This window comes from Megalobrama amblycephala, linkage group LG16 (assembly GCF_018812025.1).
Source record: "Megalobrama amblycephala isolate DHTTF-2021 linkage group LG16, ASM1881202v1, whole genome shotgun sequence".
NCBI classification, from domain to species: Eukaryota; Metazoa; Chordata; class Actinopteri; order Cypriniformes; family Xenocyprididae; genus Megalobrama; species Megalobrama amblycephala.
This window is the reverse complement of record NC_063059.1, coordinates 20,079,685-20,104,357: the sequence shown is the minus strand read 5'-3', so window position 1 is coordinate 20,104,357 and position 24,673 is coordinate 20,079,685. Positions and strand designations below refer to the sequence as shown.

The 24,673-nt window shown below is 41.2% G+C and overlaps 1 protein-coding gene across 1 annotated transcript in view; it reads left to right on the top strand.

Moving 5' to 3' along the window:
* Nucleotides 1-24,673, top strand: part of LOC125248253 — a 296,590-nt gene that overhangs the window by 205,038 nt on the left and 66,879 nt on the right. Inside the window, exons 4-10 of the mRNA XM_048159978.1 lie at nt 588-659; nt 821-890; nt 1,263-1,355; nt 1,758-3,770; nt 3,854-4,010; nt 15,404-15,859; nt 18,440-18,853. Coding sequence (XP_048015935.1) covers nt 588-659; nt 821-890; nt 1,263-1,355; nt 1,758-3,770; nt 3,854-4,010; nt 15,404-15,859; nt 18,440-18,853 — 3,275 coding nt within the window. The remainder of the gene's footprint in view (nt 1-587; nt 660-820; nt 891-1,262; nt 1,356-1,757; nt 3,771-3,853; nt 4,011-15,403; nt 15,860-18,439; nt 18,854-24,673) is intronic.

Below are 24,673 nucleotides of genomic sequence, written 5' to 3'. Positions count from 1 at the left end.
ACATTTATGGCAGAATAAATAGCTGCAGGAGCTGGATATTTAAATTAAAAAAAATAATTGTGATTAGTTACAGTTCCTTAATTAACTAATCCTGAAACAAGCTGATTACTGCATTCTGTTTCGATCTCCTACATCAAAGGTTTCTATTAAAAAAATATATATGATTGTAACCACTCACAGACGTGGTTGTTGACTGCATGAATGCAATGACTAATCAGAGCATAATATAACCACAGTCCATAAGACAAACAGTAAAGACAAAGCATTCCTAATGACTGAGGTTCAAAAAGAAGCCACATGATACATGTCCACAGGCTCTGAGAAATCAAAACGCCAGAGTTAAATGCAAGGTAAATGCAAGCTGGATGACTATGTTTCTCCATGCAGTGTTTTGCAATCTTGCAAATGTTGGTATTATAATCAGACATTGATTATAAAAATGAGAGTGTTTAAATATTTTTAGTTAACAGGTGACCTTGGAGTTGTATTGGCATACATTTTAAATGAATGTGTATTTTAGTTTTGTTATAATTTGATTTAAGTATGTTTTGTAAATTAGCTTAAACTACTGATGGTATTTTGTTTAGGCTATTATGTCAATACCTGACATTAAGGACATCAAGGAGATCAAAGAGCTTCAAGACGGAGTCATTGAAGAGGTAAATAAAGAAATCAGAGTTGAGTACAATATTTTCTGAACAGAGAGTGGTATATGTAACACAAATAGATACATGCAGCACACATACAAACATATTACTAGTTTTTCTGACAATATTCAAAAAACCTTTTTTTTTTTTTTTTTTTTTTTTTTTTTACTTAGATTTCAATGGATGAAAAAGCTGAAACTTTTCATCCAACTAAGTGCTTCTACAGTGGGTTTTCCTGTAATGGTATGACTGGTACTCCTCTTACAAGCTTATTTACAGCAGGTCTTAGAAATACCACCATAGGATTATTTTAGTGGTAACTTGATTTAGATACCTTGACATTTGACATCCTTTCAATTGATAAATAGAAATAGCTTTTGTAAGTAAGTATTTGCTTTGTATCTGTTATTTTTTTATATTATTATGAGTTTAACATATAGCTTGTAAAATATATCTTGGAAAGAGGGTGCATTGTTTACTAGCAATAAAAGAGTTGTACTTTAATATTTATGTATCATGGTTCAAAATATGTTTTATTGTTTAATAATGTTTTTGAAGGGCTTTTCTGTCAATTAAATGTAATACTGTGTACATTTCCCCCAAAATTACTCACAGATTTGCCTATGGATGTAACTGAGATTGCGGCACTTGGACGTCCTTTAGATCTTGGAATGTTGTATGACTGTCGGAATGATTCATTTACTTCAGGTTGGTCTAAGCTTCTTGTTTTTATCATTTTCTCTATTATCTGTTATTAATAGTGTATGTATACTATTTTACAACAGAGATGTAGTTTTAAAAGCTCAAATGTAGGTACATGTTCATGTTATTTTCGCTTTTCCATATTAAAATTTACAGTGCTACTTGAGTGGGGAAATGCTAATTTTGTCCTCTTGTTAAAGCTGCAGCTAATATTAATGTGTACTATTTAAATTTGCTAATTAAAAGTGCTATGTTCTTTGACTTTATTTATTTTTTGAACATTAAACTATTCCATACTGCCTCCTCTTAGGCTGCTGTGATGTGAATTGATATTGTATGTGTAGATGGATGGAAAACATTTGTAAATAAGTAAAATTGAAGTAGAATGTGCTGTGAATGTGTTTGCAGATGGTAATCTTTTGGGTAAACACACTGTAACAAGAAACAGAATATCTTGGCCCCAACTGAAAACACATCTAAAGGTTCTGGAAGATGACTCCCTTCAGGAGAGATGCAAAGCATTTGAAATGTCACCTATGTTACGAGTAAGTGCTCTGTGTGGTCTTATGGAGCTAAATGGAGCTGCAGCTTTTCTGAATCACCCAGTTCAGTCTCAACATCAGGACAGATTTACACTACACTATAAAACCACCACCAGACTGGACATGATCAGCCAAAGACTGTTACAGGAAGGAGCTCCTACCTCAGCCATTAATGCAACCACAGCTACACATGTGATCATCGCCGTGTTCTATGGAGCTCAAGCATTCTTTGTTTTTGATAATGAGAGAATCAGCACAGAGAGAAATACAGAAATGGAAAATGTTATCAAGAAGCTTACCACCACTCTCAGTGCAAGAGATGTGTTCACAAGACTTAATGAAACTGAAAAGGCAAACAGCATTTTATATGACTGCAGTCTGTACATTGATGTGGGCGATTGGAAGAGTCCAGTGACTTTTGATAAGGCGGTGGAGATCTACGGTTCTCTGCCAACACTGCTTGGATCCAAAGGAGAGAGAGCAGTTCCTCTGAAGGTCTGGCTGTATCCTTTGAAGAAACTGGACAAGAGCTCTGTGTGTGCTACTCTGAGTGGAGTCACTGAAAATGTGATGCATCAAGCTGAGAACATTATAGGACATCTGAGGAAACAGATCAGGATCTGTCAGGACATGATAACAGACTATTATAATCTGACTGTGATTACTAGGTTTCCTGCTTTGGAGGAAAAACTTCATAACTTTTCAGAATTTCTACAAGAGTACATGACAGAGTTTCAGAGAAAAGCTGCTGAGATTATTGAATCCATAAATGTCAAGGAAGGTGACAGACAGAAGAGTTTTCAAGAACTTATCAGTTATTGTAATCAGTCTCCATTCAATCCAGATCACACACATCATTGGCTTGAGAAGAAAAAAAATGATCTGTTGGTTTTAAATGAGTGCAGAGCAGTGAACATGACTATTGTGAAATCACAGGAGGAGCTTCAGCGTGTCATTAATGATCCTCAAATGAACCATGTATTCTGCTTCACTATTTCATCAATGGAGGCTGAAGATTATTTTCCCAAAGATCTGAAGCAGCACATTAAATTAATGAAAAAGTGCACATTGACCACATATGATAGTATAAAGCTAGAAGATTCACTGCAGTCAATAAAGCCTGTTTGTGTCAGTCAGAAAGTACTCTCCGACTTAAAAGTATTCATTGCTGCCAAAGAGACAAATGAAGATCCAAAGCAAACCAAATTCATTGCTGCATTTCTACCTGATGATAGTTTTCCAGAATACTCTGTGCAATTTTATCATGATGGTAGGATTGTGAGTAATAATGTGAAGCTAGGAACAAAACCAAATCTTGCCCAAATAGTTCAGATAAAGCACACCAGTGTTTCTCTGAAACTGAATCAACCACAAACCAAAAACAAGAGATATGTGGTAGAGACCAGGGCTTTAAATGATGGTGGAATGAACAACAACACATGGAAACAGATAATTGTTTATACCAACATTTTCAAGGAAATCTGTTTGATTTTAAATCATCAATATCAGTCCGGCCATCAATATCAGCTGAGGTATTCAGTTATTGAGCAGGACTGTATGAGCAACTTTAGCCAGATTATGAGCTTTCAGACAGCTGTTGCAGCAACACCTGGACAACCCTTTGTGAATAAACTGAACAAAAACACTCTCAGAGTCACCTGGTTGAAAGCTGAAACTGATGAAGATTGTCCAGTGCTGCAGTATATGGTTGAGTATAAAGAAGCTGGACTGGAGGGCTGGTCATCAGTACTAACTCAAGGACCTCAGTGTGAATGTACTTTAACTGTTCCTCACAGCACCTGCTATAGAGTCAGAGTCTCTGCTGTCTATGAGGACATCACCAGCAAACCTAGTGTGGAAACACCAGTACCAGTAGATGGTGAGATACATGTGAAAACATTTTAAATAAAAACACTTTTTTTAATTAATGATACTAATGCTTCATTCTTCATATAATTGCAGTCTGGAGAATAAACCTCTCAGAGAGAAAGAGCTCCATCCTCCTAGAAGTGCTGAAACTCCAAACAGAGAAGAAACCAGTAGAGCTGATAGACTGGACAGATGAAGAGAGTGAAGTGAGGGGATTCCTCCAGTGTCTGCCCTACATCTCACAGCTCAGGTGAGAGTTTGGTGGGGAAAACACCACCATGTTTGTTTTATTGTACTCAGTGCTCATAATAGAACTAATGTAATGTAATTAACTTAAATATTTATTAAACATTGTGTATGCATATCATCACAAAAAGAAACTATATTGACATGTTTTTTGTCAATATCAGTAGTGTTGTATGTTGTAAGTAGATCTGTTGTTGAAATCTGTTGTTGAGACCTGTTCTTACCCTCATTCAGTTTTTTTTTTTTTTTTTTTTTTTTTTCTGTGTAGAGATTGATTGTGTTCATGTATTTCTATTGTAGCAGCTTCATCCACCTCACAGTATGTTTACATGTTCAGTAATAATCGAGCTACAGTGGGTTTTTGCTTAGTTGAGCTACAATCTTCATGTCTTTGTCCCAGACTCCCAGTATATACAGTGAAGAAAAACTACAGTCGAATTGTCTAGGGTTGTTAGTTTGTCTTTAGAAAAAACAGACTTGTGCAATTTTATTCAGACTGAGGCATTGACATGACATTTGAAAAAGAATAATAGCTTTAGTCTGACTGACATTTTTAAATGACTTTTATACTGGACGCAACTTGGATATCCTTTTCCTGACGGAGACATGGGCCTCTGCCGGTGAGTCGTCAGTTTTTGAAGAACTGTGTCCGCCGGGCTGTTGTTTTATTAGTACACCATGATGTACTGGCAAGGGCGGTGGGGTTGCCATGGTTTTTAAACAAACCCTTAACGTACGTCCCGTTTCTGTCGGGAGTTATGCATCATTTGAGTTACAATGTATTGTGCTTGAGTTTGATTCCACTGCAGTGTTCTGTGCGCTTATTTATAGGCCACCTAATGTTGACAGTGCTTTTATACGAGAGTTTTGTGAATTTGTAACTCATATCATGCCATCATATGATCAGCTGTTATTATTGGGTGATTTTAATATACATGTGTGCTGCCCAGGTCGATTCTTGGTCAGTGAATTTAGTAATATTTTGGAATCTTTTGGTTTTATGCAACATATAAATGGAGCAACTCATATCCATGGTCACACACTGGACCTTATTTTGTCAAATGGTGTTGCTGTAGAAGATGTAACCATAGAAGATGTCTCCTTCTCTGATCATTGCCCTATTGTTTTTAATGTCCATGCTGAGAATTCTGCAGTTATGGAAAAACATCTGGGCCATTACTCTCGTTGTATAAATTCATCTATTCCTCCTCAGTTTAGTGAAATCTATCATGCTAACGCTGTTGAAGGATCTATTCTGAATGCTGTTGAGTCTTCCATTGGGCCTGATGAACTGACTTCTCTTCTCTATACATCTTTGTTACGGCCCATGTCCGAGTTAACAGCTCGTTTAAAATAATAACTCCAATTAGGACATGGACCGCACACATGCAAGAGCCACAGACACCGGTAGTTTATTTTCAGGACATTAAATCGCCCTCGTTTAATAATAGAAAGAAGAATAAACAGTTCATAAATAATATTACATACAAAATTAGACAAAATCTTAACAAAAGAATTAACAGTAAACAGGTAGGGAAAAACAGCCAAAGAAACAGAGAACGCCTGCCTGGCTATTCTCACCAATAGTTCTTACCTAGCTTCCGATAAAGCAAAAGGAGTGAGTCTTCCGGGCCTCTGCTTCCTTCACTATACTTACTACATTATTAAACAGTGACCTGTTTAAGCAAATCCACTACCCGTTACTGTTAAAATTAAACATTAACCATATAAAGAAAACACATCGAACAAAACAATGAAAAATCAAGAAAACAAACTAAACTACAACAAAACACAGACTAAGCGCCCCATGAGAGCGGACGATAGATGCTGAAAGGGACCGCATCGAGGGGAGAATGCAGAGAGAGACACCAGCGAGACCAGCCCAGCGAGAGAGACTCCATTGACGCCATCCACGCTTAAGCTGGGCATACACTGTGCGATTTTCGTCCGATTTTGAGCCGAATTCTGACTCGTGCGACTCTTTTTTTTGAGTTGGGCCGATTTTCAGCTTTGTCGTGTGTCGTTTGTCGTGCAGTGTTCGTGCAGTGTACACGGGGAAACGAGAGGCCTCTCCCGACTGGCAATCGCATGGTCGGATGAAGTTCTGGCATGTCAGAAATTTGGTCGCCCCTCGTGAGGATATTGCACAGTTGAAGCAGAGCTACGAACCGACTTGCCTAAACTCTGTGTTTTTCCCCCCACTGCGCCTGCGTGAAAAAAGAAATTAAACCAATCTTTAATGCAGCAAGAAAGAAAAGGAAAAGAGGGAGATCTTTAAGTTCTGTAGCTATCAAACTAGCTGCAATTTAGCAAAATATTGCTTACCTCCAGTTCGTGTTGCATGATGGATAAACCCACGGTGCCTCTTGTATTAATTTACTTGATCATTAATTTATATGTTTCGCTTTTCACTTTCTATTTACTCATGTAGGCTATTTAATATTCACTTAATTTTATTAAATGCGGAAATGTGAACTGTTGTCCATCATTTGGCAATTGGTGATAAAGAAAAATGTCACGTCTCATATAGGAATTTTTTCCATTTTAAACCAGGAAGGCGAGTCAAGTGTCTACTTTATATTACACAAGCAATGTGCAAACTTTGCGCGAGAGTTATGAAGACGTCTCAATCCCCTGTCAATTATTCACCAGCCTTTACAAAAAAATAAAAGTAAAACCGACGAGCTTTCGGTGCATATTCTCTCAGAGACAAGATAAATCCTACTTCAACCTGATAACGGTAGGCTATATATCTTAATTTATTTTCTTAATATTTCTCTTGTGGCCCATAAACTGTATGTAGTGGGTGAAAAAATGAGAAGTATTTCGTATTAAACAGGTTGTTTTTGAAGTGAAGCTGCTTTTCATTGACTGATTATTGCAGTCTGCGAGCACATAGGCTACTGTTAATAATTTTAATTATATGCCTTTAATTCATTGTATAAATGTCTTTAAATAATTTTCAGTGAGGAGTAATTATAAGCTAATCAAATCTTTTATTATCCTTGCAGCGCGTCAGTTATGTGGTGATGCGCTATGAAATATTGCGGGCCAAATGAATTGTAGCTAATATCAATTTAATATTAAATAGGCCTACCCTATACTACTACTACTACTACTACTACTAATAATAATAATAATAGGCTAATTATTATTATTTAATATATGAATTGGAAATGCTAAATCCTCTTGATATCCATAGCTGATGCTTTTGACAATATCTCTGGAAACATATTGTCTATCGGCGCATCCCAGTACGTGGGTTTATCGTGCATATTTCAAACGCATAGTGTGAGCAGTCAAGTCAAGTCACGTCTCGACCATCGGACCGCATAGTGTGAGCACATAAATCGTGCGTTTTGGCTTTCCATCGCACGTGATCTACTCGTACAGTGTGAGTTGGTAACCTTGCTGAAATCGCACAGATATCGCACAGTGTATGCCCAGCTTTATTTATGCCGGAAACTCGGTGACGTCATCGTGCTTCCACCAATCCAGAGCTTCAACGCCACCTATGGGTCTTTAAAACAAACTACATAGCCACGTAACACCCTCACCCTTAAGTGAATAAATTGTAGAAAAGAAATGATCTTACCTTTACTTTAAAAGAGTACATACAATTTATTCAGTTTAGACACGGGATAAGGCGTCAGCAATAAGGTTATCCTTACCACGAATATGTCGGATTACCAACTCACGAGCCTGTAGTACCAAACTCCAGCGCATCAAACGTTGGTTATTATTCTTCATTCGATTTAAAAAGACTAAGGGATTATGATCCGTGTAAACAATCAAAGGATATGAAACAGAACCAATATAAACATCGAAATGTTGAAGTGCAAGGATAAGCGCGAGCGCCTCCTTCTCAATGGTGGAGTAATTCTGTTGATGTCTGTTAAATTTGCGCGAGAAATAGCAAACGGGATCCTCAACACCAAATTGATCTCGTTGAAGGAGAACCGCTCCCGCACCAGTATCACTTGCATCAACAGCAAGCAGAAACTGGGACGAAAAATCAGGAGCAGCGAGAACAGGAAAATTAGTCAGAAGCGCTTTGATTTTTTCGAAACTCGTTTGACACGTTTCAGTCCACTTAAAATGGTACTTTGGGGCTAAGAAGATCCGTTAAGGGAGAGGACACAGCAGAAAAGTTTTTACAAAAACTCCTGTAATACCCAACCATGCCAATGAATCAACGAAGTTCTCGGCGCGTCGTAGGCGCAGGAAAATTAATAATAGCCTCAACCTTAGACTCAACAGGACGAACTTCTCCGCCACCAACAATCTTTCCCAGATACGTCACCTTTGCTCGACCAAATTCGCACTTGGCTAAGTTAACCGTGAGGTTAGCAAGAGACAGACGACGGAACAAGAAATCAAGTTGTTCTAAATGTTCTGACCAAGACGCGCTGTAAACAACCAAATCATCCAAGTACGCTTCAACATTATGCATGCCATCAATAACACGATTTACTAATCATTGGAAGGTTGCCGGTGCGTTTCGTAAACCGAAAGCCATTACGGTGTAATGTAGGAAATGGTCTGGTGTTACGAATGCACTAATCTCTTTCGCACGATCTGACAAAGGCACCTGCCAGTAACCTTTAAGCAGGTCGATTTTAGTAACGAAAGCAGCATTTCCAACGCGATCCACGCAATCTTCCATACGAGGCAATGGATAACTATCTGGTTTTGTTACAGCATTCACGCGTCTAAAATCAGTACAAAAACAAAACGTTCCGTCCGACTTTTAACCAGCAAACAAGGTGAGCTCCAAGGACTAAAGCTTGGCTCTGCGATGTTATTATTAAGCATGAAGGTCACCTCTTTTTGCAGCTGAGTTCGTTTCTCAGGACTTACCCGGTATGCGTGCTGTTTAATAGGCAAAGAATTGCCAACGTCAATATCATGTTCGATCAACGTAGTACGAGAGGGAACATCAGAAAACAAATTGCCGTACGTCCGAATAATGTTACTCACATCAGCGCGTTCGGTAACATTCAAATAGGAAAGAAATGAGTCAATGTTTTGCATTATTTCAGAATTTTTCAACCTTCCCGCCACCAATTCTGAAGAAGGAAAATCAACCCCATCCTCCTCCTCAAGTGTGGATAAAGCGACAGCGTTATCAGGAACGGCAGAAGGCAATGGACAGGTCAGAGATTCAGCACCGGACAGCTCCTGCTCTTTAACCCCCGGAGAATCTGCGGATGAAACAATTAACACAGCCGATGGTCCAGACGAATCTGGCTGCCTCTCACAGTACGGCTTGAGCATATTAACATGACACAGACGAGTTTTTTTTCTTTCTGTCAGATGTCATAATCACATAGTCGAGCTCACTCACCTTTTCCTTCACCTGGTAAGGACCATAGTAACGAGCCTGTAAGGCTGATCCAGGTACTGGCAAAAGCACTAATACCTTGTCCCCAGGAGAGAAACTACGAAGTTTAGCACCACGATCAAAACGTTTTTTCATTCGTTGTTGTGACATCTCCAAATTCTGTTTAGCCAGCTCACATGCACGGTGCAATTTAAAACGAAACTCTGAAACAAAGTCAAGGATATTCTTTGGACTCGAAACATTAGACCAATGATCTTTAATCAGTTTTAGTGGGCGACGGACAGTATGTCCGAACACTAACTCGGCCGGACTAAAACCCAACGACTCCTGCACTACCTCCCTCACTGCAAACATAGCCATAGGCACGCCATCGTCCCAGTCTTTTTGGAACTCCAAACAAAATGCACGTAGCATAGATTTCAAGGTCTGGTGGAACCTTTCGAGTGCCCCCTGACTTTCTGGATGGTAACAACTAGAAGTGCAGTGTTGAATATGCAACTGATCCAGAGCTTGTTTAAACACACGAGACATAAAATTCGTACCTTGATCTGACTGGATGGTACGCGGAAGGCCAAACAACGAGAAGAATTTGATAAGTGACTTCACAATCACTGGTGCTGTAATTTTTCGCAGAGGAATTGCCTCTGGAAAACGCGTTGATGTACACATGATCGTTAAAAGGTACTGATTACCAGACTTCGTACGAGGTAAGGGACCGACACAGTCAATTAAAACACGCTCAAATGGTTCACCAATGGCTGGAATTGGATACAACGGAGCAGGTGAAATTTTCTGATTCGGTTTTCCAATCATTTGGCACACATGACAGCTTCGGCAATAGCTTGCTACATCGTTTTTTAAGCCAGGCCAGAAAAAACAACGGAGTACACGCTCGTATGTTTTATTTACCCCCAAATGACCGGCAAACGGACAATCATGTGCGAGTTTCAGAATTTCAGAACGATATGAGGAAGGAACTACTACCTGCTTAACGATTTACCACTCATCCTCAGCAGATGCAGTAGATGGTATCCACTTCCTCATCAACACACCATCTTCAACAAAGTATCCTTGCGATACATGGTCTCATCTTTCCTCTGTTCAACAATAAGTTGCTCGCGTGACAGAGACAATTTATCGAGCCCCATGGAATGTTCGTCTTTTTTAACGCCGATGTCTGAACCGTCAACAGAGTTTAAACACTTCACCTCACAAAAATCTGAATTAGAGAGAAACGTATCATTCAGATTAAAGTTCCACTCACCTTCTGACTTACCATGGTTCTCATCTTTCAGTCTCTGAGACATAGCGCGAGTAACAGTGCACAAAGGAAATACCTCTGGGTATTTCTGAGCTAATTCATCAGGAGTAGTACAGGGAAAAGGAACATCAGTTACCTCAGGGCTGGCAAAAACTTTTAATCCCGCCAAGTCATTCCCTAAAATAAATGTGACGTCACGAACGGGAAGACACGGTCGCACTCCAACAACAACGCGGCCAGTAACAAGAGAGGATTCAAGTTCAATTTCGTGCAAAGGCACGCTCCCAAAGCCCATCTCGAACCCCTGAACCAAAACACTCGAACCAATAGAGCTCTCTTCAGACAATGGCAATATTCCTTCCAGAATAAAGCTTTGAGCAGCTCCTGTGTCACGAAGTATCCTAACTGCTTTACGCGAGCTAACATTACCTGTTAGTGACACAAATCCGTCCATTGTGAACGGCACATACCCCTGATCTTCACACATGTCAGCTTGAGAAGCTAACAACTCCAGTCCTTCAAACTGTGGCGAGGACGTCATCAATAAACCCACTGGTTTAAGAACATTATTTTTCTTTTTAAGTACTGGGCACTCAGAAATAATGTGTCCACGTTTTCTACAATAGAAACAAACGGGTGAGGACAGAGACTTGACAAAACTCTCATTGACTTTGACATCAGACGGAGCGCGATCAGAATTACGCTTAGAACGCTGACTATTGCTAACAGATGGAAATTTCTGTGCAATGTTGAACACATGCTTATGCGTAAGCACATATTCATCAGCCAGAACAGCTGCAGCAGAACATTTCATAACTTTTTGCTCATTTAAATATGTTGCGACACGGTCAGGCAGGCAGTTTTTAAATTCTTCTAATAAAATCAGTTCACGGAGCTCTTCAAAAGATCGCACTTTCATAGAAGCACACCACCGATCAAACATCGATTCCTTCTCGCGAATAAATTCAACGTAAGTCTCATCAGTTTTTCGATGGTTATGGAATTTTTGGCGATACGCCTCAGGAACCAGTTCATAAACTCTAAGAACGGCTGTTTTCACTTGATCATAATCAAGAGACTCTTCCACTGACAACGAAGAATATGCCTCCTGGGCTTTACCTACAAAAACACACTGCAGCAACATAGGCCAAAATGTTTTCGGCCACTTAAGATTAGTAGCAACACGTTCGAAAAGCGCAAAAAAATTGTCTACCTCCTGCTCTCGAAAAGGAGGGACAATGCGAATGTTACGACTCACGTCAAACTCGGAGTTATCTGTTACAACTCTTTCACGAGCTTTCAACTCCATTTCTTTGAGGCGGCACGCTTGTTCCATTTCAAGCTTTTTCAACTCAAGTTCATGTCTCTCACGCTCTCTTCGTCTCTCTCTCTCACATTCCCATTCCTCCCTTTCTCTTAACAAACCTCTTTCGTGCTCTTTAGCTTGCAACTCCAGCTTTTTAACTTGCAACGCAAGATCCTCTGAACTACCCTCAACTGATTCGGGATAGTCTACCAGCCTTTCCTCATCACCAAAGACGCCTTGTTTATATAACGAATCAACAAGCAAAATCTGCAGTTCGCGTTTGGATGCAGTATTACGAAAACTTACCTTATAATAAGCAGCAATTTTCATAAGATCAGTTCTATTAATTTGAAACAGCTCTGCTTGCATCGGATTCGCAATAAAATCCGTTAATTCAAACATGGTTAGATTTTAAACGTCGAAAGGTTGAAGAGAAAAATAAAACATGCACTACACGAGCCGAAATTCACACCAAGCAACTGTGATTCAACGAAGTTACGAAGTAACAAATTCGAAACGCGTGAACAGATCAAAAGATCAAACGAAGCCACGCAAAAATCGAGATCATTCGGATCATTCAGATCATCCAGATCTTATTAATCCAGATCCCGGACGAGCCCCCAAATATGTTACGGCCCATGTCCGAGTTAACAGCTCGTTTAAAATAATAACTCCAATTAGGACATGGACCGCACACATGCAAGAGCCACAGACACCGGTAGTTAATTTTCAGGACAATAAATCGCCCTCGTTTAATTATAATAGAAAGAAGAATAAACAGTTCATAAATAATATTACATACAAAATTAGACAAAATCTTAACAAAAGAATTAACAGTAAACAGGTAGGGAAAAACAGCCAAAGAAACAGAGAACACCTGCCTGGCTATTCTCACCAATAGTTCTTACCTAGCTTCCGATAAAGCAAAAGGAGTGAGTCTTCCGGGCCTCTGCTTCCTTCACTATACTTACTACATTATTAAACAGTGACCTGTTTAAGCAAATCCACTACCCGTTACTGTTAAAATTAAACATTAACCATATAAAGAAAACATATCGAACAAAACAATGAAAAATCAAGAAAACAAACTAAACTACAACAAAACACAGACTAAGCGCCCCATGAGAGCGGACGATAGATGCTGAAAGGGACCGCATTGAGGGGAGAACGCAGAGAGAGACACCAGCGAGACCAGCCCAGCGAGAGAGACTCCATTGACGCCATCCACGCTTATTTATGCCGGAAACTCGGTGACGTCATCGTGCTTCCACCAATCCAGAGCTTCAACGCCACCTATGGGTCTTTAAAACAAACTACACAGCCACGTAACAATCTTGTTCTAATATTTTAGATGCTATTGCACCTTTTAAGTTAAAGTCACCCAGACAGAAATCGTATTACTGGCTCGATGATAATGCTCGCTCTCTCAGGCGGGTATGTCGTCAAGCGGAGAGGACATGGAAACAGGATTCGTTAACTGTGTCTCTTGAGTTTTTCAAAGAATGTTTGCTTAACTTTCAGAAAGCTGCAAAATTGCCTTGATAATTATCAGCCTGTCTCTAAGCTTTCATTTTTATCAAAACTTTTAGAAAAAGTTGTATATTCACAATTGATTTCCTTTTTGAATACAGCTAAATTAACAGAACCTCTCCAATCTGGTTTCTCTGCTCATCATAGCACTGAGTCTGCTTTGTTTAAAGTATTCAATGACATTTTGCTTGCAGTGGATAGTGGTAAAAATTCAGTTCTGCTGCTTCTTGATCTTACAGCTGCTTTTGATACAGTTGATCATGATATTCTTCTCTGCCGATTAGAAAATCTGTTTGGTATTGGGGGTATTGCTTTGCAGTGGTTCAACTCATATCTTAGAGACAGGTCTTTTTCTGTTGAGTTAGGTAGGTTTTCTTCATCTGTTGCTCCTATTACCTGTGGAGTGCCCCAAGGATCCATTTTGGGGCCACTTCTTTTTAATTTATATATGCGACCTTTGGGAGACATTATTAGGAGACACAATGTTTCATTTCATTTATATGCTGATGATACCCAGTTGTACATACCATTGAAAGCTGGCGATACCATTCAACACTTATTGGCCTGCCTTGGGGACATCAAGAAATGGCTGTCCAATAGCTTTCTTCGACTAAAGAAAATAAAACGGAAGTAATCGTCTTTGGTCCCCCTAAGTTGAGAAGTGGTCTTATAAATGAGCTTGGCAAGCATTCCCCCTCAGTCTCCTCCCAGGTTAGGAATCTTGGTGTCATTCTAGACTCTGAACTTTGCTTAACTAAGCAAATTAATACAGTTGTCAAGAACAGTTTTTATCAGTTACGGATCATCTCGAGACTGAAATCATTTTTAACTTTTAATGACCTGGAGAAAGTCATTCATGCTTTTATTACCTCTCGCCTTGACTACTGTAATTAATTATATCTGGGTCTTCCTCAGTCATCCATTGCACGCTTACAGATGGTACACAATGCAGCTGCGAGACTGTTGACCGGGGCAAAGAAAACAGAGCACATTACACCAATTTTAGCCTCTCTTCATTGGCTTCATGTCTATTTTAGAATTCAATTTAAAATTTTGTTGTTTGTTTTTAAAGCTCTTAATGGTCAAGCCCCATCTTATCTCTCGGTTCATCTTATTCCTTCTTCATCCTCCAGATCTCTAAGATCTTCTGATAGAGCTCTCTTGGTTGTCCCTCGTTCACGTTTAAAAACGAAGGGTGATAGGGCATTTTCTATTGCGGCCCCCCGTCTCTGGAACCAACTTCCACTGGACATTCGCCTTGCACCTTCCATTACAACTTTTAAAATGAAGTTGAAAACATATCTTTATTCCCAGGCATTTTAAATGGATTTTGTCTATGTTTTATTGTTTTATTGTTTTATCTGTTTTGTTTTGTTTTGTTTATTTTATGTTTATGTTTATGTTTATCTTTGATTTTGTTCAGCACTTTGGTCAGCTCTGCTGTGATAAATGTGCTATATAAATAAACTTTACTTACTTACTTACTTACTGAAATCAAACATGTAAAGTGCATGTGAATGTGATTACTGATGTGATCATACACAGGACACAAATGAACTTGACTTTAATGAAGCTCTAGATAAAGCATTTTACTCCCATGATAGTCAGCAGACAAACAGTGTAGAAACTATCTGTTTGAGATAGTTTTACCTTCATATCAACTGATTCAATGGCTTAAATCATTTTGAAAGAATGTCTCAAATAAATGAATTACTTTATTTGATTATTTTTCACATTTAAGTGTTGATTTTTAGAGACCAGAGAGACACAAAAAAATCCCAGAAAAGCCTAATTCTTAAAATACATATTCATTTTATAATTGTATTTGAAAGACCGATAAACATTTGTTTCAGCCACAAGAAACAGTAGATGGAAAAAAAAAACTCTGCTCATTTACTGTAGTATTTTATTTTATCCAGCTCTGGACATTAACTTTCTCATTTTGTCTCTCCACAGAATTCATGAATATAATTTGAATTTTGAGATGAAGAAATCTGTCCAGTTTCTGCTGAATCTGACTGTTGTAGCTTCAAAATGTGTTACAACTACAGGAGAGAATTTCATTGAGCTGTTAACATCTGTGTGCAGCTACAGATCATTTCTCTGTTATGACGATGATGAGATTTATGATGAGCATCAAGATGAACACTGTGATTTCCTGCTGGATCTGTGTTCACATGTGAAGGACTATGAGACTCAAACAGGCAGGAGTGTCCTTCCAGCATTACAGACAATTTATCAGTCAGCTCCTGCAGTCTGGAGAATAAACCTCTCAGAGAGAAAGAGCTCCATCCTCCTAGAAGTGCTGAAACTCCAAACAGAGAAGAAACCAGTAGAGCTGATAGACTGGACAAATGAAGAGAGTGAAGAGAGGGGATTCCTCCAGTGTCTGCCCTACATCTCACAGCTCAGGTGAGAGTCTCTGTGTTTGTGTTTCCTGTTTCTCTGTGGTCATTGTTTGTCCTGTGGATAGTGTGATTGTGTTCATCTGTTTCCAGCACACATTGATATGATATAACACACAGGATACAACAGCACTCTATTTTAATAGAGCTGTATGGTTGAAATAAATACATTTTAAAAAAATACTTTATTACACTATTTTACATGCATTATGTTCAGTTGTTTTTGTTTTTTATTGTTGTTGGTTTTTTTGTTTGTTTTTTGACAAAATAGATCTAATAAAGACATATTTGAAAAAAAAAATGGTTTAAAAAAAAAAAAAACAACTCTGATCTATACCACAATGGAAAATGGTCAAACAACAAATTTTCTTTAAAAATATACATTTATCAATTCATTTTATATTTCTTTAATACAGATTAAATATCATTATATTTCAGAACTTTCTCACTGCTGTCATTTGGAACAACTGTGCAGTCTTTTTACCCTTTCTACCCTTTCTGCTTTATTTTTTTTCTGAAAAGAAGAAATTCAAATTATAATGTGCTTTGTTTTTTTGTTTTTTTTTGCGCTTAAATGCAGTTATCCACCTTATTCCTACACCCCATGATGCTTTGCTCAAATTATGGGTGTAACTTCCGTTAAGCACTCTATGAACACAATAATGTTTTTTAAACTGGGTACAGTGAGTTTTCTCTACTCACCGTTCAATCATCGAGCGTTAAAAGTACATTTAAAGTTGTACAAGCATCAACAAGGTACTTTCAACAGACCATGAATAACCCCAAAAGCACGATTCTTTCCACAGCAATAACAAACTGTAGTAATATATATCTGTATTATGTAACAGATGTTAACTTAATCAAAAATGTTAATTTACTTCACCATTGTGTGATACTATTTCAAAGATATTTCCATCATTTTGAAAGATAATAAATTGTATTTACCTGTGAAAACAAACCTGGAAAGAGACATGAGGATTTGAGAGAAAAACAAGAGATTCTATGTGCATTCCAGTGAATTATTAATGGGATATATTGTAAATTAAATTGGGAGAACAGACCAAAAATGTCCAGTATACATTGTCCTTTTTCATACTATTACAGCGAAATGTTCAAGGGGAAAAAAGAAAATAAAGGGGGGAAAATGCAGCAACTGAAAAGAGCTCTTGCCATAGATATTCTTGTTATAACATGTTACGTTAAAATACCAAGCATTATGTTATTCTCATGACGTCTGAAAATAAAACATGAAGGAAAATTGACAGCTCATTCAGTCAAACAGACCGATAAGCTGTCATTCATAAAATCTCTCCCGTAGTCTAATAGGATAGTAAAGTGTTCATCGAATCCGCACTTCAGAATCTCACTGGAAGTACTAGTAGTAGGAGGATCCAGGGACTTTCCACCTACTGTTTTATGAATACTATTTCAGACATACAAATCTGCTCACATACTGTTTTTCACATACTAAATAGTATGTAAGTAGACATTCAGAAGCAGTGATAGTTTATTTGAAGTTATGCCCCTTTTTGTTTGAAAATTTTTATTTTGTTTAAAAATTGATTTTAAAGGTGGTAAAGAGGATGTTTTGTTTTATACATTTTTGCAATATTACTTGAAACTGTCTTTACTAAGTGATAAAAGACTATTTATTAGGTGCACTGAAAGGAATATTATTAATATACATCATCTGTGCACGAGGTAGGGCCTTAAAAACATCAGCCAATCGTTTATGCGATGATCGCGTAAACGATTGGCCCTCTGGCTTGTCAATCACTGCCATGACGTTCCTTGTGAGAGACGCGCGGTTGCGCGCTCTAGTAACTTTCCACGCTACATGCGCCGCATGCAATGTTTTTGTCAGGAGACAGGAGTAACATCTGCAGATTATGAGGTGAGTCCGACATAATGAATCCACTAAGTGTGTGCGCGGCTTAACGATTGTAAGGCCGATTATGAATGTAAATTGATACTTATGACTGATCGCGCTCAAACGCGTCCAGTCAGAGCCAGTTGCGTTCAGTCTGCGATTACAGTCGGTGTTCAAATTCCATGTGAAAGTATATAAATCTGCTTCAGGAGCAGGAAACTATCGCTGTATGTTGAGCACAGTCAGAATGTTTTAGCTAGTCGTAAAATGTGTATCATTTCAAACGCTCATTTCAAAAACTCAGTCGACGAAAACATCCTCTATACCACCTTTTAATCTATGTGGTTCAGCGTGCCTGCACCTTAGCTATAACCTGGCCTATCATCCACTTTGTGACACCTGTATTAAAAGCTGTTAAGGGCTTACTTAGACTTTCTTAGCATAAAGGAATAGGCTATGATGGCTGTCTCACGACATATCTCATTAAAGGAAATGCTAAATGGTGTTTATCTACTTCAATTTATCTACTTTATCTAGTTCAATTTTAATGCATATTCTGCCTCAGGGCAAAACTGACAACTAAAGATAATTATAAAAATTTCTGTTCTTCACTTTCATTGTTTAATTACACTGACCGATGGTTTTATCTGACAAACTGTTTGATTAATTTCAAGAATCTCTATTTGTCTCTTTTGTCACCTCTAACTGAATCTTTAGATTTATTGAACCACAGAATAAAGCAGCTGAATCATGGGAGAAAAGAAAGAGATTATTCATACTGGATTTGTGTCTGCAAGCTGCTCTCCACCAAAAAAAGACAACAAAAGAAACTGTGAAGAAACTGCTGTCATCTGTGAATTATGAGAGATGTGATTTCCTGCTGGATCTGTGTTCACATGTGAAGGACTATGAGACTCAAACAGGCAAGAGTGTCCTTCCAGCATTACAGTCAATTTATTGTTCAGCTCCTGCAGTCTGGAGAATAAAGCTCTCAGAGAGAAAGAGCTCCATCCTCCTAGAAGTGCTGAAACTCCAAACAAAGAAGAAACCAGTAGAGCTGATAGACTGGACAGATGAAGAGAGTGAAGAGAGGGGATTCCTCCAGTGTCTGCCCTACATCTCACAGCTCAGGTGAGAGTCTCTGTGTTTGTGTTTCCTGTTTCTGTGTGGTCATTGTTTGTCCTGTGAATAGTGTGATTGTGTTCATCTGTTTCCAGCACACATTAATATGATATAACACACAGGATACAACAGCACTCTATTTTAATAGAGCTGTATGGTTGAAATAAATACATTTTATTTTAATTTAGAATCCGAAAGTTATGAAAAAATACTTTATTACACTATTTTACATGCAAAGTTCGCTTTCTCAACGCCACCATCTTCCAGGCCGGCCTCTTCGGCGACACTGTCGAGGACTTCGCTCAGCAGTTCTCGGCAGTGCAAAAGTAGACGGAGGCCATAAAACACATCCTGCCCCGGCGTGATGATGCCACCAATCTGCCACGGGCCGCGCCTCTGTCTGCTCCTCTCCTCGCTCCATGCTGCCCCCCCGTGGGTACTTCTGCTGTCTGGTTGGTTCCACTCGTACGGTGCTTGGCGGTGTGGCTACGCCTTCCCAACCCGTCTCGTTGGCTCATTCGGACAGTCAGACTCGGCTACGCGATTCAGTTCGCCAGGCGTCCCCCCAGGTTCAACGGCGTTCTGTTCACTTCGGTGACAGGTCCCAATGCCCCTGTCCTGCGGGCGGAGATTGCGGTTCTTTTGGTGAAGGACGCAATAGAGCCTGTCCCTCCAGCCGAGATGAAGTCTGGGTTTTACAGCCCTTACTTCATAGTACCCAAGAAAGGCCGGGGGTTACGACCGATCCTGGATTTGCGTGTCTTGAATCGGGCCCTTCATAATGAGATGCTCACGCTGAAACGCATTCTCACGTGCGTTCGTGCCCAGGATTGGTTTGCAGCCATCGACCTGAAGGACGCGTACTTTCATGTCTCAATCCTTCCTCGACACAGACCGTTTCTGCGGTTTGCGTTCGAGGGGGTGGGCATATCAGTACAAGGTCCTACCCTTCGGGCTGTCCCTGTCTCCTCACGTCTTTACCAAAGTCGCAGAGGGGGCCCTTGCCCCGCTCAGGGAAGTGGGCGTTCGCATTCTCAACTACCTCGACGACTGGCTCATTCTGGCCCAGTCCCGAGAGCAGTTGTGCAAACACAGGGACCTGGTGCTCAGTCACCTCAGCCAGTTGGGGCTTCGGGTCAACTGGGAAAAGAGCAAGTTCTGCCCCGTGCAGAGCATCTCTTTTCTCGGTGTGGAGCTGGACTCTGTCAACATGACAGCACGTCTCACCAACGAGCGTGCACAGTCGGTGCTGAACTGCCTGAATTCGTTCTCGTGGAAAACAGCGATCCCACTGAAACAATTTCAGAGGCTCCTGGGGCATATGGCATCCGCAGCCGTGGTCACGCCGCTCGGATTGCTTCATATGAGACCGCTTCAGCAATGGCTTCACGACCGAGTCCCGAGGTGGGCATGGCACCGTGGCTCACTCCGTGTGGTCATCATACCGAGTTGTCGCCGCACATTCAGCCCGTGGTCGGACCTTGCTTTTCTACGGGCCGGGTGTGCCCCAGTACAAGTGTCCAGGCATGTTGTTGTCACAACAGATGCCTCCACCACCGGCTGGGGTGCCATATGCAGAGGCCAGTCGGCGTCGGGCTCCTGTACAGGACCCCATCGCCACTGGCACATCAACTGCCTAGAGTTGCTAGCAGTACTCCTTGCTCTGCGCCGGTTTCGACCGCTGCCGCAGGGCAAACATGTACTGGTCCGGCACAACACATCGACTGTAGCATACATCAACCACCAGGGTGGTCTACACTCCCGTCGCATGTCACAACTCACCCGCCATCTCCTCCTGTGGAGTCAGCGCCGACTCAGGTCGCTGCGCACCTCCTACATCCCGGGCGAGCTCAATCGTGCAGCCGACGCGCTCTCACGACAGCTCACGCTCCTGGCGGAATGGAGACTGCACCCCCAGGTGGTCAAGAGGATATGGAGCCGATTCGGGGAGGCACAGGTGGACCTGTTCGCCTCTCAGGAATCCGCCCATTGCCAGTTGTTCTATTCCCTGACCGAGGGGACCCTCGGCACGGATGCACTGGCACACAGCTGGCCCCGGGGCCTACGCAAGTATGCGTTTCCCCCAGTGAGCCTCCTTGCACAGACACTGTGCAAGGTCAGGGAGGACGAGGAGCAGGTCTTGCAGAAGGAGCAGGAAGGACCTCCTTTCTCAGGGGCAGGGCACCATATGGCACCCGCGTCCCGATCTGTGGAACCTCCACGTGTGGTTCCTGGACGGGATGCGGCAGACTTAACACTCTGAGGTCTGAAAACGCGCCGGCGCGTTTTGCAGGTTTTTTTTTCACATTGCAGCAAAACAGACTTAAAATACTCCGTCATTTTTTGTCATAGAGACATAAGTAATATATCAATTGAAACTATAGAATATCTTCTTTTATTTGTATACACTCAGAGTAAAAACAAAATGTTGTGCTTTTTGTAAAATAAAGAAAACTAACATGATGCGTGATTTCTCCTCTCCCTCTGAACGAAATCCAATCTGATAGTTCTCAAAAAATGAACTGTAACTTAGTGAATACTAATCACAGAAAAATTAAACTTATGTCTAAAAAAACGTTAAGATGTCAGGTTTTAAATCATGTAAGTCAAATCGAAAACAAACCTTCTGTGTTTATGTAATCTGTATGAAAAGAGAGCCATGTCAGAAGTCCGTGATTCAGCTCATTATCTGCTAATGTGGCCACGCCCACAGAGCCAGCGCTATTCAGACGCAAATTCAGAGGCAATACATGCATTCATCGTCTCAATCGTGTATTTATTGTCTTGAAAAGTGTTTATCTGGATGTAAAAGTCATGGTTAGCGATCTGTAGAAGACATGCAGTTAGTTCCTGTTTTCTTTTCTTCTATAGATGAATTTTAGATGAGTTTTTGTTTCTTTAGCGCCCTCCGGCTGCAGTATGAATTGGAAACTCCATTCATGGAATAGCCTCTTCTTCTTTTAGATGAATTTGTGGACTAAAAATGCACAGAGAGCGCCCTCCGACTTCAAGGATGAATTGAAAACACCAGTGCTCATAGTAATGACAATGAATATTAAATAAATATAACTCATCTGTATAGAAAATTGACATAAGCATATGAGAATCCAATATTTCTCCAAATGTGCATGCTTTTAAACTAAAAACCTATATTCAGACTCTTTGCATCACATACATACATTATATTTTAAAGTATAATATAAAACCATTACTTTATATTGTAATAATATTTTTCTGTATGTTTCATATATCATGATGAGCTTGAGACATCACAGAAGGTTTTTTTCACAGCCTACCTGACTGAAATGCCTCATTAATATGCAAGTCATTTCAGCTCATTACTATCCAATTCTTTTGTCTTCTCAGGTGAGAATGGCCCATTATTCAGTGATGATTCACGCCTCCACACATACTGTGTTTCTTGGCAAAAAGTGTCTTACAAAAACTAAATCAATATATTGTTTTATATGAAGGAGTAGGCAGCATAATTTTTGCATAATTTTGAAGCAAAAACTCTAGTTTACAACCTCCAATACCCTAAAGTATTGTAAACACAGATTTACTATACTTTTTTTGGCCTTATTTCAGTGACTTAAGTTTTTTGTTTTTTCAATAACCACGCATAAATGTTATTCCTTCAAAAACACAAACATGTACATACATGTTCCTCACATATTAGTGTAGCCTAGTTTGTGCTGAATACAGTGTAATGACACGTTTGTCATTAATATGTTTATGAACAACTGAAAAAAGCACAAATGTCAGGGCATGTCAAAACTTCTCCATGCCCCAAATCAGCCTCAGACTCCAGAGGGTTAAGTGGCCTACCATCCGCGGTAGTTGACACCATCACTTCGGCCAGAGCCCCCTCTACTAGGCGCGCTTATGCCATGAAGTGAAGTCTGTTCGTTGAGTGGTGTTTTTCCCACCGGGAAGACCCCTGGAAATGCCCGGTCAGTGCTGTGCTTTCCTTCCTTCAAGAGGGTTTGGAACGGAGGCTGTCCCCTTCCACCCTGAAAGTCTATGTGGCCGCCATCGCAGCGCATCACGATGTGCTCGATGGCAAGTCACTAGGAAAGCACAACCTGATCATCAGGTTCCTCAGAGGCGCCAGGAGGTTAAATCCCCCTAGGCCTCACCTCATTCCCTCCTGGGACCTCTCCGTCGCCCTCTCGGTCCTTCGAAAAGAGCTCCCTTCGAGCCCCTTGAGTCAGCTGAGCTGAAACATCTGTCTCTCAAGACAGTGCTCCTGACCGCGCTTGTCTCCTTCAAGAGGGTTGGGGACCTGCAGGCATTTTCGGTCAGTGATTCGTGCCTGGAATTCGGGCCGGACTACTCTCACGTTATCTTGAGGGTATATGTGGATATGTGCCCAAAGTTCCCACCACTCCCTTCCGGGACCAGGTGGTGAACTTGCAAGCCCTGCCCCCGGAGGAGGCAGACCCAGCCCTCACGTTGCTGTGTCCTGTTCGTGCTCTGCGCGTTTACGTGGACCACACGCAGAGCTTCAGAAGCTCTGAGCAGCTCTTTGTCTGTTTTGGAGGTCAGCAGAAGGGAAAGGCTGTCTCCAAACAGAGGTTGGCCCACTGGATAGTGGATGCCATCGCCTTGACGTACCAGTCGCAAGGCGAGCCGTGCCCCCTCGGGTTGTGAGCTCACTCCACTCAGGGTGTTGCTTCTTCCTGGGCGTTGGCGCACGGCGCCTCTGTTGCAGACATTTGCAGAGCTGCAGGCTGGGTGACACCAAATACATTCGCGAGATATTACAATCTCCGAGTGGAACTGGTGTCCACCCGTGTGCTGTCTACTCGTAGATGCCATGGGTGTTCGCTTGCTGTGCCATTTCCCTCGGGAGAGGGAATGCAAGCACTTTTTCTGCTCTTCAGTTCAGTTCACTGTAACGGTGAACCTTGTGGAGTTCCTCCTGCATCCTGCGGCGGCCAGACGTGGCGGAGGCTTCCGGCGCTAGGTCCAGTACTCGTGTGTATGCCCGATTGGTCTGCCCTTGTACTGGGCTAGATGCCCATATGCTGTGATTCCCCGCGGGTAATCCCATATGTGTTTGTCCACGGTACGGTTTTCCTGATGGTAAACCCGTGTCTTTCCCTGGGCGGCTTCGTTTTGCCCTGTCTCTGATTGCTAGTATGTTCCTCCCGGAAGGTAGGGCCTACATCAGAGATCTTCCATATGGGTTACTGTCCTCAGGCCAGTCCATATGTGTTTTCCACACATTACCTCCCCTCGGGCAGGATGTGGTCTCCGTAGCTTTCCCCTCCTCGGGGAATGTTTTCCTGGCGTTTTGGTCATGGCTGAAAAACGTGGGAATTGATTTCCGAAGCACTCTTCCCCATGGGTAAGGAACAGCAGCTTCGACCTCTCCATTGTAACGCCCTGTCCTCTCCATCCCACTGGTATGGAAGACATTCCTGGGCTTACTCTGGGCGCTGGAAAGGTTGCGAGTATGGGCCGCACTTGCATTTGGGCACGCTACGGCCTGCCAGCATCTGCCTCCCTAACACTCGTAACGTGGTTCAGTTGCTATGGCACTTTCCACGGGACCCCATTACGTCAGTATCGACGTAACGTCGAACGTGACTGACTGAATGGGAATGTCTAGGTTACTATTGTAACCCCTGTTCCCAGAAGGAGGGAACGGAGACGTTACGTTCCCCTGCCATAGCTCCGAGTCACCACTGAGCGGCCAGATACCTATCTCGGCTCCTCAGCAAAAATATGAAGGAAGGTGAGTATGCCGGCCCTATTTATACCCGGATGCCGGGGGGAGGGGCCCGGCATGTAAATCTCACAGGCCAATTCCCATTGGCTTGT